General features: G+C 44.7%; 1 protein-coding gene across 5 annotated transcripts in view; it reads right to left on the bottom strand.

Annotated features, from left to right (window-relative positions):
• RAD54L2 (RAD54 like 2) overlaps positions 1 to 18,107 on the bottom strand; it is a 109,688-nt gene that overhangs the window by 14,532 nt on the left and 77,049 nt on the right. For all 5 annotated transcript variants that reach the window (XM_059880164.1, XM_059880163.1, XM_059880166.1 and 2 more), the window contains exons 3-13: positions 10,437 to 10,638; positions 9,206 to 9,345; positions 8,622 to 8,738; positions 8,071 to 8,297; positions 7,101 to 7,283; positions 6,829 to 6,962; positions 5,138 to 5,334; positions 3,729 to 4,071; positions 2,856 to 3,033; positions 1,436 to 1,687; positions 1,105 to 1,223 (exon numbers count right to left, since the gene is read on the bottom strand). In XM_059880164.1, the coding sequence (XP_059736147.1) occupies positions 1,105 to 1,223; positions 1,436 to 1,687; positions 2,856 to 3,033; positions 3,729 to 4,071; positions 5,138 to 5,334; positions 6,829 to 6,962; positions 7,101 to 7,283; positions 8,071 to 8,297; positions 8,622 to 8,738; positions 9,206 to 9,345; positions 10,437 to 10,638 (2,092 nt within the window). The remainder of the gene's footprint in view (positions 1 to 1,104; positions 1,224 to 1,435; positions 1,688 to 2,855; positions 3,034 to 3,728; positions 4,072 to 5,137; positions 5,335 to 6,828; positions 6,963 to 7,100; positions 7,284 to 8,070; positions 8,298 to 8,621; positions 8,739 to 9,205; positions 9,346 to 10,436; positions 10,639 to 18,107) is intronic.

Consider the following 18,107-nt stretch of genomic DNA (forward strand, 5'->3'; position numbering starts at 1 on the left):
CACACACTTATCACCACCACCCCACCAAAAAATTCTCTAACCTATTACTTCCTTGATGGAAAAAATCCTGAGATTTAGCTCAGTACAGAGTAACACATAGCATCAGCATTAAAAACTGTATGAATACACATGAGATCGAATTATAGGCCACAGGCAATATTAGGATTTTACTAAGGAGACAGATCATTTAGCTGTTTCCAAGTTAAGCAGAAAGCTAGACCATAAAAGCAGCAGGACACTAGGCTCTGCCAAAGTCAGAATCCCCGCTTTTTTGTCAGAGTATGTCACACATGGGAACCCCCACTGTGAGACTCCCAAGCCAGGCTCCTGCCACTTAGCTCTCACCGGAGCATAATCTAGTTGGAACAAAGGAGAGGCAATCTACTTTACACCTGTTTCTCTGAGAAGTGAGGCCTTGATGGGACTCAAAGCTCTCTCAAAAGTGGGAATAAATAACATTATTTATTTGGCCTTATATACAAAGCTTTAAAAAAAAGGTAGGGGGAGGCTGGGGATATGAAGCAGATTTGACCAGAGGTCAGCAAATGTTTTCTGTAAAGGCCCAAATAGTAAATATTTTTAGGCTTCATAGACCATACTTAGTCTGTGCTACATATGTTTTTCTGTCTCTTTTTAATTTAAAAATTTTTAATTAAAAAATTTTTTTTGGCTACACTGTGCAGCTCCTTGATCTTAGTTCCCCAACTGGGATTGAACCTGTGACCTCTGCAGTGGAAGAACAAAGTCCTAACACTGGACCACCAGGGAAGTCCCTGCATATGCTTCTTTAAAAAAACAAAAACAAAAAAATTCTTTTAAAATGTAAAAACTAGCTCTCAGGCTTTACAAAAATAGGCCAGATTTGGCCTGGGTCACAATTTGAAGGGTTAGACCATGATCTCCAACATAGTGACCTAAGGTCTCAAGTTGTTCTCTGCAGAGACTGCGCCGGATAAAAGAAGAAACGCTAAGAGACAAAGCACAAACAGCACTGGTTGCAGAGATGGACGTAAAACGGGGCCGGCGCAGTCCCGGACAGTCGCAGGCTGTAGGCGCTGCGTCAGTCTTTACCAAAGACACACACTAGGCCATTTCTTTTCCTACCTGAACACAAGGATCTTGTCTCCAAGCTTCACACTTTCCTCAATCAGGTGGAAAAGCAGTACCATCTTGGGAGAGTTCTCCAAGACACCAGTTTGGTAATTAGTCAAAAGGTCCTTGGCCTGTAGGAGAGGAAATGAGGCAGCTTGGAGCAGGCTGTAGCCAGACTACCAGAAAGACAATTCTCGCCCTCAAAGGCAGTAGCTCACGGGCAACCTGAATAGGTCCCTGCAGAGACCTTAGTGGACAGTGCACTGCGCATGCCCTACCCTCTCCCCACGAAGGCTCTCCGGCATCCCCTTCCAGCAGTGGCTTATGGATCTGCCTGACTCACCCATTCATATGTGACAATGTTGTTGCCTCGCTCCTGGAAAGGGTTGAAGCCGACCCCTTGGAGGAACTTGCTGTTGGTCGCCTCTCCCATTGAGGAGGCCAGGGCGCTGTCCTCCACCTTGCCCTTTGTTCCCTGTGACGGGCAGCGGGCACTAGTTCCCGCTGAACCAAGCTCTTCCACATCCAGGTCTTGCTCATTGGCCAGGTTCTCCTTCTGAAGGGCTTCATACAGCACGTCGGGGTGATTCCAGATCTGAGGTTCAAGTTAAAGGGGAGGTAGCACAGGGCAGAGAACAATCTAAGGGTGTCCCATGGACTCTGGCAACAGGCACTTGCCCACACACACCTCCCACAGCACCCACTGTCACACCCCAAATTAAAGTCTCCCCAACCCCATCGTAGCCAAAGAGCCTGCACATTTTCACTAACCGACTCTGATTTCCATGATACATGAATGGGAGAATTCACACCAGGAGGCATGCCAGTATGTTTGGTACATGACCAAAAAGGCTGTCACAAGCCTTGCATTCTTAAACAAGAACATTCCTGTTTCCCCATGTGGTTACAGTCAACTACTGTATGAAGCTATGAAATCTCTCCTATGAAAAAATGTTTCTAACTTAAGATGATGATCAACTAAAAATCATTTCAGGGACATTCTTGGCAGGAATTGAGAATTCCTGAGCAAAGTGGGTGGTGCTGGGGGGGTGGTGTGAGAAGGGCACACCAGCACCAAAGCATGCTCACAGACCAGGTCTGCTTTAGCTCCCTGGCCCTGATCTAGGAAATATTTTGAAAGTCATCTGTCCCCAGACACACACCTTCAGCTGATTTATTAGAGCAGTGGGAATAATATCCAACAAGGTTAGTTGAGAGCTGTCAAAGGAACAGATCGCTTGTGAGGCAACTGAGAGCATCTGGCCAGGTCAAAGACAAGCCGGGGTTCGCCAGCCTGTTCACAAGGCTCAGTGCTAAAGATACTAGACTTGACTGTCCCCAAACCATCTCAAGCATTATCAGAATAAAACAGATCTCAACCTGATTAAACATAGAATTAAATGGAAGGTATTCCTAATAATGTGCAAGTCTAAGCTATATATTTCTTGAATCCTGATTATGCCAGCAGTCAAAAACTCTGTCCCATGATGTTCCTCCAATCACTCCATGTCTCAGTTGAAAAACAATCAGTAAGAAAGGAAGTGATTTCTCAAGTTTGGTGTAAGAAGCTGTGCAGCTGCACAATTGCAAGGGGCACCATTTACATTATAGTCTACGAGTGGCACTTCGGGGAACTGCTTTGCCTCAGTGCCCTCAGTGTAATGAACTTCTTCCTTTATCAAGGACTCCCAGCAGGCGTGACTCCCTGGGGACCATGAGCATCTTAGTCTGTATCTTAGTATTCCCCCGAGGCCTCAACACACCTTGCAGCATACACAGAAAGCCTTGAGAGGGTTCAGCCCCAGCCAGCCACTGTTACCACAGTCCCGGAAGCGGTCCATAAACTGTGTGTACAAATCTCGCTGGATCTGAGAGAGTCGCACCAGGATCACATTTTCTTCCTTGGCAGGGAGATGAATCTTCAGCACAGTGTGGCCTCTCCTACAAAGGTACAGATCAGAATTGACAAGGCAGTGTGGCCAGGAGGTGTCAGTGCAGGTGAACCACAGAATCCTGCATTGGCGCCACATATCCTTCTTTAGAACCTCAACATTCACAACAGCCTTGTAATAATGAGGACATGCTGAGCAACCAGCAGCAAGAAACTTATTTTGAGGATAAAAACTAAAGCAAAGTCCCAGGTGACTGAATGAGAGACAGAGACCAGGGGAACTCCAGGTTCTTAACCTGATCTAGGGCTGCTTCTCTAAGCTTTCTCCACACACGCCGTCTTCACAAGGAAAAACGAGGGAATGCTTCAGGTTGGCCAAACCTACATCTTCCAAGACGCTGAAACTGGTGAGGCCATTCCCCTGAAAACCATTTTATTCTTTTACTCAAGTCCTTGGCATGGCTGTCTCTTGCTTCTCTCAGCAAGTAAGGCAGATATCCCTAGTAACTTCACAGATTAACTTCTGAGACATGCATTTCTGGGCCAGACTTTCAGAGAATGAACTACTGGATATCCACCATCTATTACCTGCTCAGGAAAAGCTATTCAGCAAAAGCAGAGGTTTACTACTGCCCTACGAGAAAGGGGTCCTCCCACCATAACCACCTTCCCCCTTCAGGAAAGCCTTGAGGGGTCTGTTTCACCAGGACTCTCCACGGATTTGGAAAATCTGAGGATGGCTCACCTCTGCACGAAGCCCTCCAGGAGGCTGTGCAGGACGTGGCTCCGGTACCGCATGAGGCGGACGTCCTGAGGCGTGCTGTCAATACACTGTCCATTCAGGATGGGGCGCTCAAACATGTTGCTGAACTCCTGCCGGGTGCCGAGGAAGTCTGGGCGCACAAAGTCCACCATGCACCAGTACTCGATGAGGTTGTTCTGCAGGGGGTACCCGGTCAGCACCACCCGGCGGCGGGAGCGGATGTTCTTCAGGGCCTGGGAGGTGCTGGCCTGGCAGTTTTTGATGCGGTGTCCCTCGTCACAGATCACCACATCAGGGCCAGGGCGGCATAAGGCCTTCTCAAACTCTAGGGAGGGAAGAGGATCCGGAGTAAGAGGGTGAGAGGGCCTGCTCTTAGTCAACAATATGAGAAGTGGGGGTGCACCCTGGAGGAGACAGAAGAAATGAAGGAAGCAGGAAAGCGAGAGTCAGCCCCCAGTGGTGAAAGGGAGCCGGCCACTCCAGTTCCTGTGCATCTGGTGTGGCACATGACCCTAGCCTACTGACTCTTGCAGTAAATCTCCCTTTTCCCTCTTTCCTTTCCTGATTTTCTTTTCCCTTTAGGCTAAGAATAAAACTGACTTACATTCCTAGGGCTTACACCAACTAGGTAGCAGACGGCATGACTTTCAGAGTACTAGTCTAAAGGATTAAAAAGGCATCTGGGATGATTCTGATGGGAATAACCCAGACCCTTCCACAGGCTCTCACCACTGTCTTGGAGCCACCTGAGAGCTGGCTGGTGGGAGCTAACTAAAGGACAAGGTCTTCCTGGAGTTAATTGCTGCTCATTGCTAAATTTCAAAGCCACAGAAGCAAACAGAGAAAACAGAATCTCATAGATGAAGAGATCTATAAAATGAAACAGCCTCTGAAACTTAAAAGCACTTTTTTTCCCAAATAGGCCAAGGCCCCTCAAACGAGAGAAGAGAGCTAGAACTATGAGAAGAATGGCTTTCACCAAAAAGAAAACTATGATAAACTCTTCTTTTATATATTCACACAAACAATACTACTACTACTACTCCGTGTATTAGTAATTTAAATACTTTATATTGTCTTAATGCTGTCTCAGAACATTCTGGGAAGCAGTAAAGGGAGCAGCTGCTCTTCTAATTGTTCTGTGAAGACATAGGGGAGTCTTGCCCAAGCCAGTCTGTGGCCTGGCCAACCCAGAATTCCACTGTCTGCAGAGAAAGCAGGGCCTTGCAAGAGCCACTGGCCAGAGCCAGTCTTACCTCAGGGACCAGGATTTCTGGTTCATGACCACGTGACTCACATCAATAATGCTCCCCATGTGATTAGGTACTAGAGCAGACACTACTTCTTTTCCCCAAGTTACCCCCTAGAATATCCCCAGAGAGGCCACCCACCTCTTCGAAACTCCTGCTGTCGGTCTTCCTCATCCAGATCAATGATGACCGGGTGAGAACGTTTCTTGGCTTTCTTCGGTCTACTTGTGGCAAAGGATTTCTTCAGGGTGAGGAGCCTGTACATTTCGTACCCCATCAGCAGCACCCCTCCCTCTGACACCCAATCAGCCATCACTTTAGCACGAGCTGCCATTGTCCTGCAAGAGTGAACAGAAAGAACACATTATTGCTTCCCCGGTTCTGCAGGAAGAACTCCTCACAGGCAAAGCTGTGCTGATGTACAGTCAGAAGTCCCTCTCACCACAGACTTCATGCGGCAGCATCACAGGGCTGGCCAGCTGCCCAAGGACTTTCCCCCCATTATAGACATACTAACTGCACTGAGGACGGACTAGGTCCTGGTGATGGTTAAACAGCAAAAACCAGAGATTCAATGTTACAAATAGAAGTGACAATCCCCTTAGATGTACGCATTTTTGTTCAGACACTAAGTTGTGCCTGACTGTGAGACTCCATCAACTGCAGCACACCAGGCTTCTCTGTCCTCCACTTTCCCCCAAAGTTTGCTCAAATTCACGCCCACTGAGTCAGTCATGCCATCCAATCATCTCATCCTCTGCCACCCCCTTCTCCTTTTGCCTTCCATTTTCCCCAGCATCAGGGTCTCTTCCAGTGAGTCAGTTCTTCGCATCAGGTGGCCAAAGTGTACATTACATGCATGACTATAATACTACATTTGAGGGAGAGCTGCAAGTTATTATCATAATATATACAAAGTAGTAAAAGCAAAGGCAACATCCTGCATTTCACCTGCCCAGGCCCTGGTGAATGAAGAGCCAAGGACACACAGTAAAGGAAAAAGAATAGCTGAGACCAGGTGCCACTCAGCACATCCCTCTCCTCCTGAACAACTGAACTCTGGCTCTATTTCATTAACCACATGTGGACTGACAGTCCTGAAATCTAGAAAAGAGCAGGTGATCGGCTACCTATGGAGCCACGCACAGGCTCTTCATTTTCATGTGTGTGACCAAACATCACAAAAGGTGACCTCCGCAGAAAATAAAGTCTACTTTCTCAGTTATCCATATCAACAAGGGGAAAGCATGGCATGGATAGCTGGCTTGGATCAGGATCAGGATATAGGTTTAAATTTCTGGAAAGCAGGTTCAATTTACAGAATGGAAATATAAATCATTATATTTAGATCCAAAACAAACAAAAAAATGGTTTGCATCTTTTAAAGCTTGGAAGTTGTACCATTAAGGGTCAAATATATGCCCCCCCCCCCAAAAAAAAAGGGTCAAATATAGGTTAGTGCTTATAAGAGGAGACTGATGGTTAGGTTTCTAATAGAAGATGAATGTAAAAGGTGAAAAGATAGAAGACAGAAAGTTTCCTGCTATCATGTTGAACTGTATGCATGGGAAAATGTGACCAGGCACACAGATTTTTCAGGATATAAAAACGTCTTCGAGCAGAATACAAAAATTTCTGTGCTACGTAACTCTGACTATTGAAAAACTAGGAAGAGAAAAAAATGAGAAGCAAGAAGAGAGAGGGGGATACATCAAGAAACCAGAAGGAATCTGGGAGGACAAGGCACATAGCCAGAGAGACTGACTGCCTTGACTCCAGACCCTGGGAAGAAGTCTAAAAGGAAAAGGGCGAACGGAGGGCAGGCCACCTACTTGTGCTCATCGTTCAAGATGTGAACTTTAAAGAACCGAGGCTGGACTTCTTCAGGCTTACTGTCAGCTGGAAGGGCTTCAGGAGCTGGGAGCCACATGTTGAACTCTGCCAGCCAGTTCTGAAGAGTATTAACCTGTCAGAAAGTTAAGTCCAAAAAGGGTGTTTTAGGGAAGAAGCTCAGAACTGAGCCTACCAGGGTTTTTAGAGCCCATAAGGCATTACCCCAGAGCTCTGCAGAGGGTGAGCAAGTGGTGCCCGCCCCAACACTTACTGGCACAATGGCAAGGACAGTTTTGGCTGGCGTGTGGCGGAAGAGAACGTCGATGAAGGAGATCACTTGCAAAGTTTTCCCCAAGCCCATGCTGTGGGCCAGGATACAGCCAAAGCCACTACTGGTCTTAAATCTCTCCAGGGACTCAACCAGGTTATCGTAGAGGAATCGGATCCCACCAATCTGACAGGGAACAAACACAAATATCTTTGGCTGGCAAAGACCAAGGGTCTAGTTTACTTTCTTTGGAACTAGTCAAAATTAAGTAAATGAGCAGACATTAGACCAGACAGCTGGTGTGAGTGGCTACAAAAGTTTCCCAGAACCCTGGCTAGTTTATTGACTGGTGACATTCTTCTTGGAGAACACAGAGAAAAGCACTGACCTAGTAGAGCAGCCCATCTGAGGCAAGAATCTGGACTACCAAACTCCTGCTTGGGTCTTTCACTCAGTCTTGGCCTGGCTGCCCCTGGTTGCTTACTTCAAGGCAGCCCATTCCATGAGGAGAAGTTCTTACTGTTAGAGTTCTTCTGTTGAGTCAACCTCTGCCTTCCTGGAGCTTTTATTCACTGGTCCTACTTCTGGTTCTGGGTCAACACAAACTGCTCTGAGCCTTCCTACCAGAAAGTCTCTCAGACTTCTGAGTCTCACACCTCTCCTGGAGCCACAAGTTCCCACCAAGGCACTGCTCTTCAGAGAGTATCTTGATCAGTCATCTCACAGGAGGTGGCTCAAGATTATTAACCCAAGAGATTAGCACCTTTTACATAACAGGGCATGTCTCAGGGTTGTCCTTTCCCACCCATCAGAAATCCTGAAGCATCAACTGTTAGGAGGAAGAATCAATCAGTAGCTGCTCATGGTACCAAACAAGTACTTCACAGGCTGTGATGCTAACAACCGCCAGCAAGCGACGTCCACAGCAAGGAAGCTGAAAGGAGACAGAGAGGAGAATCCAGATTTACTGCACCTGATGAGGTTTCACCGCCCGTGCCAACTGAGGGGCCAGGAAGACATTCTCCTCCTCCGGAGGGTGGTTCAGGTTGACAAGGACCCGCCCCAGAGCATCACGCTGATTTAAGACGTCATTCACATGGGTGCCACCCTTCTCCTCTTCCTCATCCTCCTCACTGACAGACTCACTGCTGTCCACAATGTGCAGAGTATCCTCCTCTCCAGAGCTCAGTTCAATCACCTCTGAGACAGCCAACCAAGTAAAATGAAAACAAGGACTCAGGGAGCAGATATAATTCACTGCAACTTATGGTAAGGGAGCATGGAAACAATGTTAGAACTTGTTACCATTCATAAAAATTTTGATTTTTCATTTTTCTCTCTTCCAGCTTCAAGTTAAGACAAGGGAAAAACAAATTTACCAAGGAGACTCGGGGAAATTTGCCACGGTCAGACCCTAAACGGAATACGGAAGGACGGAACTCTTTTCTATTCGGAGGGAAAGCTAATCTCTCGGGGTGAGCACTGGGTCGGGAGGAAGGAGGGGCACCTCTGGCTCCATCTTACCATCTCGACTGCTTTTTTCATCCTCGCTGCCACTGCTACTGTCCAAACAAATGACTTCCTGGGTCAAGACGCGAGGAGGCAGTTGGGGACCATCGCTTGCTCTTAAGACAATTTCCTCTGGGTGGGGGGAGGTGGATTTAAATGGAAGAGAATGTCAATTAGCTGAAACATATTTTCCAAAATGATTTGCCCTCCTCCTCCTGTGTTGTTCTTGGGGGGACCATCCTCTGAGGAGACAAGTAGAGAACATCTTAAAAACCTCAACCCTCTTCCCAAATTCCCTTTTCTCTACCGGCTCTTACTTCTAGCACTCACCTGACCACTAGAAAATGTCCTAATCCTTTGGTACGTTAAGATTCAGGGGGAAAATCTAAATAAGACCAATTTGAGGAAGCATCAAGTTAAGTATCCATCTTAACTTTTCAAACAAGAGCCTTCTGCTCGTGTGCTTCTTAGCAAATGAATGGACTGAAAGGATTCCTGAGAGGCCACCATCTGATTCCAGATCTGTCCTTGACACTGTGGGCACCGAGGGTCTCTCCTCACTTGGGTGTGGGGCCCCTCCTGCCCCCTCCACGGCTTACCGGGAAATAACTCGAGGGGGACGGTGGGAATGGGGGCTGCGTAATCCTTTCTCTGCTGCTCCAGGCGCTTCCTTCTTTCCAATTCTTCCTGTTGTGCTGCTTTGGTAACTGGCTCCAACTGATCCTCCCGGAGAAGCTTTCTAAACATTAAAATAAGAGCGAGCGCTTCAGTTCACTTGTGATTGGGTAAGGTAATGTCAAGCTGAAGAGGGAAATCATCACTGTTGGGAGAAGAAGCTGCGTCAGTACCACTACACCCACGCAGTGGGTAAGGTAAACAAACAAACAAACACACACATAAATAGGACTTCAAGGCTCAGGTGCTTTTGGGCTAGTATGTTTTTCTATTATTTAACTTTCTGACACATCACCCTGCTGACTCTTCTTGGTACCTAACAGATCAAGAGTGAAATAGAGTAATATGTGATCCACAAAGCTGGAAAGCAGTACAAAAGACAGACTTGCTATATGGGAAAATAAGACTGTGGATGATTTTGCATCCTTATTTCCCAAACTTAAGAGTACATTTTCAAGTCATCATTCTGTTTAGAAAAAAATGAGGGTAGGAGGAGAAGGAAATGACAATCCACTCCAGTGTTCTTGCCCGGAGAATCCAAGGGATGGGGGAGCCTGGTGGGCTGCCGTCTATGGGGTCGCATAGAGTCGGACATGACTGAAGCGACTTAGCAGCAGCAGTAGCAGGAGGAGAAAAATATCCTTTGTCTTCTTTCAAGAGGAAAACTGTCATGGGTAGAAGAAAGGACTGCTGGAGATTTGGACAGGTAAGGAAGTTCACATCTGCTGATCTCTTAGGTTAATGAAGAAGCCTTGGTTTGGACTAGACAATCCTCTTCCAACTGATGTTGAATTCTGAGAAGATGAGAACTCAAACTCTTTTATCTCCTTGTATTTGGAAACATAAGAAAAAAATAAAGGAAGTAACAGACTCCAACCAGAGCATCCTATGGATGCTTCCCTGGCCTCCAGACGGACATCCCCAGTGGTGCTCAAGTGCCAACCGCATCCGCTCTGCATCCTCAGATAGTCCAGACCCAGTGGTCCCGAGTTGCAGCTTCACTATTAATTGGGGCACATAGCCTACATTTTTCTCCTTGGGAAACAGAACTCTCCCGATCAAACCAGTCCTTCTTTGAAGGCTGTTCTACCGACAGCCTTCAAATGAAGGTAATATTTCTACTCCCTCCCTTCTCTCCCCCAGAGCATAGCTCACCTTATGTTTCTTCTCATGTGGGAGGGTTTCTGAGCTCTCTTCTTTTTGGGGTCCTCGGAGGCAAGGCCCTTGCCTTGGTGGCGCCTAAGCTGCTCTGAAGGCTCAGACTGAGATGAGGTAGTTGAAGTGCACCGCGGTGGCTGCTGCCCATCTTCTCCCAGCTGGGCACACTCAGTACCACACATGTCTTCCAGGGATGGGTCTGAGGAGACAAATGGAAAGAGGTGCCAGGGATCAACTTTACTGGAGGAAAAGCAGGTTCTGATGCCAGACACGCCAGGGTCAGATCTCAACTCAGCAACTTATTAGAACTTATTAGCGGGTGAGCTAAGAAGGCAAGTTACATCTCTCTGAGCCCCAATGGACTTATCTATAAAACGAGGATAGTAATTTCCACACTTCAGAGCTGTTGTGAGGACTAAATAGAGGGCATGCTTAAAACCAAGCCTGGCCCAGAGTAGGCTCACAACAAATGTGAGCCATCACTCTTGGTGTAATTTAGCACTATGTTCAGAGTGAGGAAGTGTCAGGGCCTCAGACCACTCAGAAAGGGACACCGAGTTTCAAATACAGCTCACACTCACTTGTATGACTCTAAGCAAGTCTCATCTGGCCAACAGGGAGACCACTCCTCCCATCAGTGCCTTAAAAGTGTTCATTCAATTTGCCACCCCTTTAATGAGAGCTTACAACACGGCAGGTACTGTCCTAGATGCTTCAAGGAATACTTGTAAGATTCCTTCCCTTCCAGGAGTTTGTCTTCTAGACATAATAAGGCAAAGTGTGCTAAATACCATTACCATAGGAGGGGCAGGGCAATTCAAAGAAGGTACCATATTTGAGCCAGAAGTAATTAGCTAAGCCAAGAATAATTGTGTTAGGGTCATAGGAATATGAAAGGTACTATTTCATAGGATAATCACACAAAGAATTATATGGAAAGTAAAATGTAAGTGAGAACTTAAAAGATGAACAGAACGACTAATGGTATATTATTGCCTTCAGGATGGGGGCCAAGTGGGAAGAAATTCCTGGCAGAGGGAATGTCATTTGTGGTATCGACCACCAGCAAGAACTGGGGTTGGGGGGGGAAGGTCCCTGTGCATGTCCCTCTCCTCATAAGCTGAACTGCATTCTGTTCGTGGGATGGGCAGGTCCTGCAGTCACTCAGACCTGTCCCCACATCTGCCAGAGCCTCCCAGATACAAGCTCCACAATCAAAAGGTCTCTCCCAAAGGTAAGAAGGGTTCAAAACAAGAGCAGAAGTGCTGAAACTTGGGTGATCTAGTCCATGCCACTTGGCTCTCAGGCAGCAAGGACTCAGAAAGTCTGCCCTTTTGGTGGGATTGTTTCTGTTTGTTATTTTGGATTTACCAGTTTTCTACTAATATCCTTTTTCTGTTACAACAGGATCCTATCTAGGATAGAGAGCACATTGCATTGAGCTTTCAATGTCTTTTCAGTCTTCCCTAACTGTGGCAGCCTATTCTGGTCTTTCACAAACTTGATTTTCTTTTTTTTGCCCACACCATGTGGCTTGTGGGATCTTAGTTCCCCAACCAAGGATCGAACCCAGGCCCCAGCACTGAAAGCGCTGAGTCCTAACAACTGGACTACCAGGGAGCTCCTGACCTTAATACATTTTTTGAAGAATACTGGTCAGGTGGCTTTGTAGACTGTCCCCAAATTTCAGTTTTTCTGATGATTAGTTTGGAGGTTATGTTTTCTAGGAAAGAATATCACACAGGTGAAGTGTTCTTCTCATCACGTCTGATCAGGGTAATGATATCAACATGAGTTATTCCTGGTGACATTAACCTTTAAGTGGTGTTTACTGGATTTTTCCACTGTAAAACTACTATTTTTCCCCCTCCCATACTTTATTCATAAGAGGCCAATCACTAAGCCCAGCCTACATTCAAGGGGAAGAGAATTACACTCCATTTCCTGGACGGAAGGGCATCAAAGAATTTCTGGACATATGTTAAAACCACATACAAAAAAAAAAAAAGAACAGGGTTAAAACAAAAACCATAAACACACACAGACAAATGTTTTTTGGGGGGAATATTTTGAGGCTTTGAGAACACAAATATCCTCAAAAGTTTCATCCACTAATTTTAACATTCATCAGTGGATTCTACCTAGAGCAATTATTACGGTGGTGTTCTAACAGTGGCTTTCTATTTCCATCTTTCCTTACACACTTATTATCTGGAATTTTTCTGTAAGGGAGATTTGTCCCTTCTCCCTCATTTATATATTCAACATTAAAATATATATATATATCAGTATGGACTCAAGAAGAAACATTTAACCTTGTAGACATCGGTAAAGAGAGGCCAGAGATTTCATACACCTCATTAAGTGAACCAGTAAGTGGATGCCCTCAAGCTGAAAAAAGACATACCATGGGTCATCATCCTATGAACTTAACCACCAAAAAATACCAAACGGCCATCTCACCAGTCAGTGATTGAGTAAGAGAATCATGAGTGTCCCAGATACTGCTACTGCTCACCGTACCCGGTCTGATGTAGCCCCTGGCCACCCTGATACCATTCTGGGTTCCTTATGGTCTCTTTCATGTTGATGCCAGATTCCAAAACAGCATGGAGTTGGAAACTGATGTTTCCTAAGAGGTAACAGAGCAAATGGTCTCAGTATGGACACTGAAGCCGGACTGCCGGGCTGTAAACACCAGCTCTGCCCCTTATGACAACCTTTCTGGTCCTCAGTTATAAAAAGGGAATAGAAACTGTAGTGTCGTTCCTCAACCTCAGAGGATTGTGGCGATGATTGTGAGGTGGCCTAAATAAAGTGCTAAGACAGTGCCTGGCACACTGTAAACACCATATAAAACCGCTGCTGCTTTTACTATGACTACCATTAGTCCAGGTACAAAGAATGGGTTTGGTTTCTTCTCTTCTTTCTTTCCTACAATAATTCTACAAGGTGAATTATGCTCCCCTCATTCTAGTCCCCCCCCCATTCTAAATATGATACACTGAAGCACTAAAAAGTTAAAAAGACTTGCCTATGGGTATACAGGAAATAAGCAGAAAAACAGGAGCAGACAGCTAAAAGGATGAACTTTGTAGTCAGGCAACCCTGGTGGTGAATCTCGGCTCTGTCACTTACTAGCTCTATGCTCATGAGGTCAACTTCTCCGAGCCATAGTTCACATTTGTAAAATGAGGATGCAAACAGTTCTCTCATGGAAAATATTATTCTTTATTAGTCTGCTGAACTCCATGGAACTCCATACTCCCACAACTACATTCAACAGTCTGGGAGCACACAGAGCTCTGGGGCTTGGTCAGGCACGCTGGGTAGCAGTATTTATTTGTGTGGAGATCTCAAACTTCAATTATATATCCTAATCAAAGATGAGAAATAAGAAAGGAAAAGGAAAAGTAGAACTGACATATGCAAAGTGCATTTTGTTATTAGAAAATGAGTATTTCTTACAAAACACACACCCCACATTCTAAATCTTTCCACTTGATACTGCCACAAACTAGACACTGCTGCCTCTCCTGTCCCCTTGCTTTTAATTTAGCCTAACATAAATATGAGTATCTGCTATGTACCAGGCCCTGTGCCAAGGCACAATGCAGCGGTCCTCATGAGGACACACGTACATACCTATACAGTGGAGTGCTTTACAGCAGTAACACCTGAGGAAAGGACACCTAATCCAGCCTTGCCTATCAGCGGTTAATGGCGGCACTTCCTTGGGAAACGTGAGACCTAGGTTTAACCTAACAGAATGGATAAGCACCAGCTAGTAAAGGAAAAATAGAACATTCTAGATAGACAGAGGAGCATAAGCAAGAGGAACAAGGTGGAATGGTTAGGAAAGTACAGGCAGTTCAACACTGGCTAAAGTGAAGTAAGCAAAACCGCAGCAGGAGTGGCACTCCCCCGGCACTGCAGCTTGACCTACACACCAATTTCCACTCAGGGCTGGGTTGGCACACCTCAAGTTAGTGTTTTGCTGGGTCCTCTGACCTGGTTAGATAATGACCTTTGATGCTCTCCTGGCCTTAAAGCCTTTTGTTTTTGTTTCTATTTCACAAGCAAATTTATTGAGTAACCACTTGGAGGAACAGCTGGAGGCAAGGTTAGAAACTAGGCAGGACACAGTCAGAGTATAGTGGGCAGGCACAGGGTCTGAACTTCATATACTGGGTACTGCAAACTTGTTGCCAACTATTGTATTTATTTCTTCTGGTTTCTGCCTTGCAGAGTGGGCTGTCCCTGGGAGGGGGAAGAACAAACCTGACAGCCTTTGAATGTCACAAATTTACTACCTAACATTCCAACTTGTGAGGCCTGGCTATGAATTTCTATCTGGCATGGGCTGAATGTAGCCAAGCACAGTAGCAATTTGCAAATGATCAAACACAGTAGATAAAATTTTCATGAACAAAGAGTTCAGACACAGGTTTCCCCTTGCCTTTATATACAGGACACAGGTCTAAATCAGTTTCTCACCACCTACTATTCTTTGAATGAATCCTCAGCTTCTGTGTTCAACAACTACTGTTTGCTTGTTAAAGTGGCTTTAGTTTACAGATGTGCCCAGATGTGCTAGTATTTAAAGTCTGTTGTCATGGAAGTCAGTGTTTTACAGCTGTTTCGTTACTGCTTCACGACACTTAACTGTGATGCTTTTGGTTTCTATATAGCATTATAACATATACCAATGGTCCCCAACCTCTTTGGCACCAGAGACCAGTTTCGTGGAAGACAATTTTCCCACGGACCAAGGTCAGGGAGAGAGAGAGTTTCTGGGTGATTCAAGCATATGACATTCATTGCGCACTTAGTTTCTATTATTACATCAGCTCTACCTCAGATTATCAGGCATCAGATCCTGGAGCTTGGGGACCCCTGATATACACTACGTCTTAAACTAATTTTAATAATAAAACTGTAATTTCAAAATTAATATAACTGATTTTCCCTGAGTCAAAATATAACTTTTCACTGTGCTCTTTTGTACCTTCTCAATATTGAACCACATGAATTTACAACCTATCCAAAATCATTGATTTGACTTTCAAATAATAGCTCACTCCAAAATTCTAAAATATAATCCACCAAAGTCACCGAGGAAAAAAGATTCAAGTCAACAAAGAAGTAGAGGCATGTGCTTTGACAAAGGAAAATTAGTGTCTTCAGTGGTTTAAAAGTCAGTGACTATTACCACCTAAGCTCAGGATCATGGAATCAGATCTGGTGACAAATACCTCTGAACTTTCTCCCTCATGCAAGCCAGCTGTGAGCAGTAATCAACAAAGTTATATAAACACCAACAGACACTTACATAAGCTTCTCAGGAATGAGTTATAAACCCCACCATAACAAATATGATAGGCAAATAAGTAGCTTTGGAAAAAAAAAAACCTACATTTCACTCATAAGGGGTAACAAGGCACAAACGCTTCCAGGGCCTTTTCTCCAGCTATTCCATTTCTTCTTTTGCCTCAATCTTATCTGTATAAACAAAGATCAGTGGATTCCAAGTCTTAGCACGTACCTCCTGACATGATGTGGAAGGATATATACACCACAACCTATGATGTATGAGTGTCCAAACACTGAACCTGAATCTGAAAACACCTAGATATCACATTTCCAGTTTGCAAAAATACAGGGAACAAAGGACTATGTTAAACTTGATAAACAAGACCATATGGATGCAATCAGCAAACAGAACAAGTGAGTCCTTTTCTTCTATCAATAAATTGCAAGGGAAAAAAAAAAAACCAAAAGATCATATTTTAGGGACTTCATATTTAGAGAACAGACTAAATATACTCTGAAGTTTTTATAGATAAAATCTTTAATAGATTTATTTTATAAGTAAATTTTTAACTTATAGATAAATTTTATTTATTTTTATTTACTTTTATTTATTTAATAGATAAAATCTTCTATAGACAAAATCTTACAGAGTTAAGGAACTTCAGTTCAGTTCAGTTCAGTCGCTCTGACTCTTTGTAACCCCATGGACTGCAGCATGCCAGGCCTCCCTGTCCATCACCAACTCCTGGAGTTTACTCAAACTCATGTCCATTGAGTTGGTGGTGCCATCCAACCATCTCATCCTCTGTCGACCCCCTCTCCTCATGCCTTCAATCTTTCCCACCATCAGGGTCTTTTCAAATGAGTCAGCTCTTCTCATCAGGTGGCCAAAGTATTGGAGTTTCAGCTTCAACATCAGTCCTTCCAATGAATATTCAGGACTGATTTCCTTCAGGATGGACTGGTTGGATCTCCTTGCAGTCCAAGGGACTCTCAAGTATTCTCCAACACCACAGTTCAAAAACATCAATTTTTCAGCACTCAGCTTTCTTTATAGTCCAACTCTCCCATCCATATATGACTACTGGAAAAATCATAGCTTTGACTAGACGGACCTTTGTGGGCAAAGTAATGTCTCTGCTTTTTAATATTCTGTCTAGGTTGGTCAAAACTTTTCTTTCAGGAGCAAGTGTCTTTTAATTTCATGGCTGCAGTCACCTTCTGCAGTGATTTTGGAGCCCCCAAAATAAAGTCTGTCAGTTTTCATCACTTCCCCATTTATTTGCCATGACGTGATGGGACCAGATGCCATGATCTTAGTTTTCTGAATACTGAGTTTTAAGCCAACTTTTTCACTCTTCTCTTTCATTTTCATCAAGAGGCTCTTTAGTTCTTCTTTGCTTTCTGCCATGAGGGTGGTGTCATCTGCATATCTGAGGTCATTGACATTTCTCCCGGCAATCTTGATTCCAGCTTGTGCTTCTTCCAGCCCAGCGTTTTTCATGATGTACTCTGCATAGAAGTTAAATAAGCAGGGTGACAATATGCAGCCTTAATGAACTCCTTTTCCTATTTGGAACCAGTCTGTTGTTCCATGTCCAGTTCTAACTGTTGCTTCCTGACCTGCATACAGATTTCTCAGGAGGCAGGTCAGGTGGTCTGGTATTCCCATCTCTTTCAGAATTTTCCAGTTTGTTGTGATCCACGCAGTCAAAGGCTTTGGCATAGTCAATAAAGCAGAAATAGATGTTTTTCTGGAACTCTCTTGCTTTTTCCATGATCCAACGGATGTGGCAATTTGATCTCTGGTTCCTCTGCCTTTTCTAAATCCAGCTTGAACATCTGGAAGTTCACGGTTCACATACTGTTGAAGCCTGGCTTGGAGAACTTTGAGCATTACTTGGCTCGAGTGTGAGATGAGTGCAATTGTGCGGTAGTTTGAGCATTCTTTGGCATTGCCTTTCTTAGGGATTGGAATGAAAACTGACCTTTTCCAGTCCTGTGACCACTGCTGAGTTTTCCAAATTTGCTGGCATGTTGAATGCAGCACTTTCACTTTCACAGCATCATCTTTTAGGCCTTGAAACAGCTCAGCTGGAATTCCATCACCTCCACTAGCTTTGTTCGTAGTGATGCTTCCTAAGGCCCACTTGACTTCACATTCCAGGATGTCTGGCTCTAGGTGAGTGATCACACCATTGTGATTATCTGGGTCATGAAGATCTTTTTTGTATAGTTCTTCTGTGTATTCTTGCCACCTCTTCTTAGTATCTTCTGCTTCTGTAGGTCCATACAATTTCTGTCCTTTATTGTGCCCATCTTTGCATGAAATGTTCCTTTGGTATCTCTAATTTT

Source organism: Bos taurus, chromosome 22, assembly GCF_002263795.3.
Source record: "Bos taurus isolate L1 Dominette 01449 registration number 42190680 breed Hereford chromosome 22, ARS-UCD2.0, whole genome shotgun sequence".
NCBI lineage: Eukaryota > Metazoa > Chordata > Mammalia > Artiodactyla > Bovidae > Bos > Bos taurus.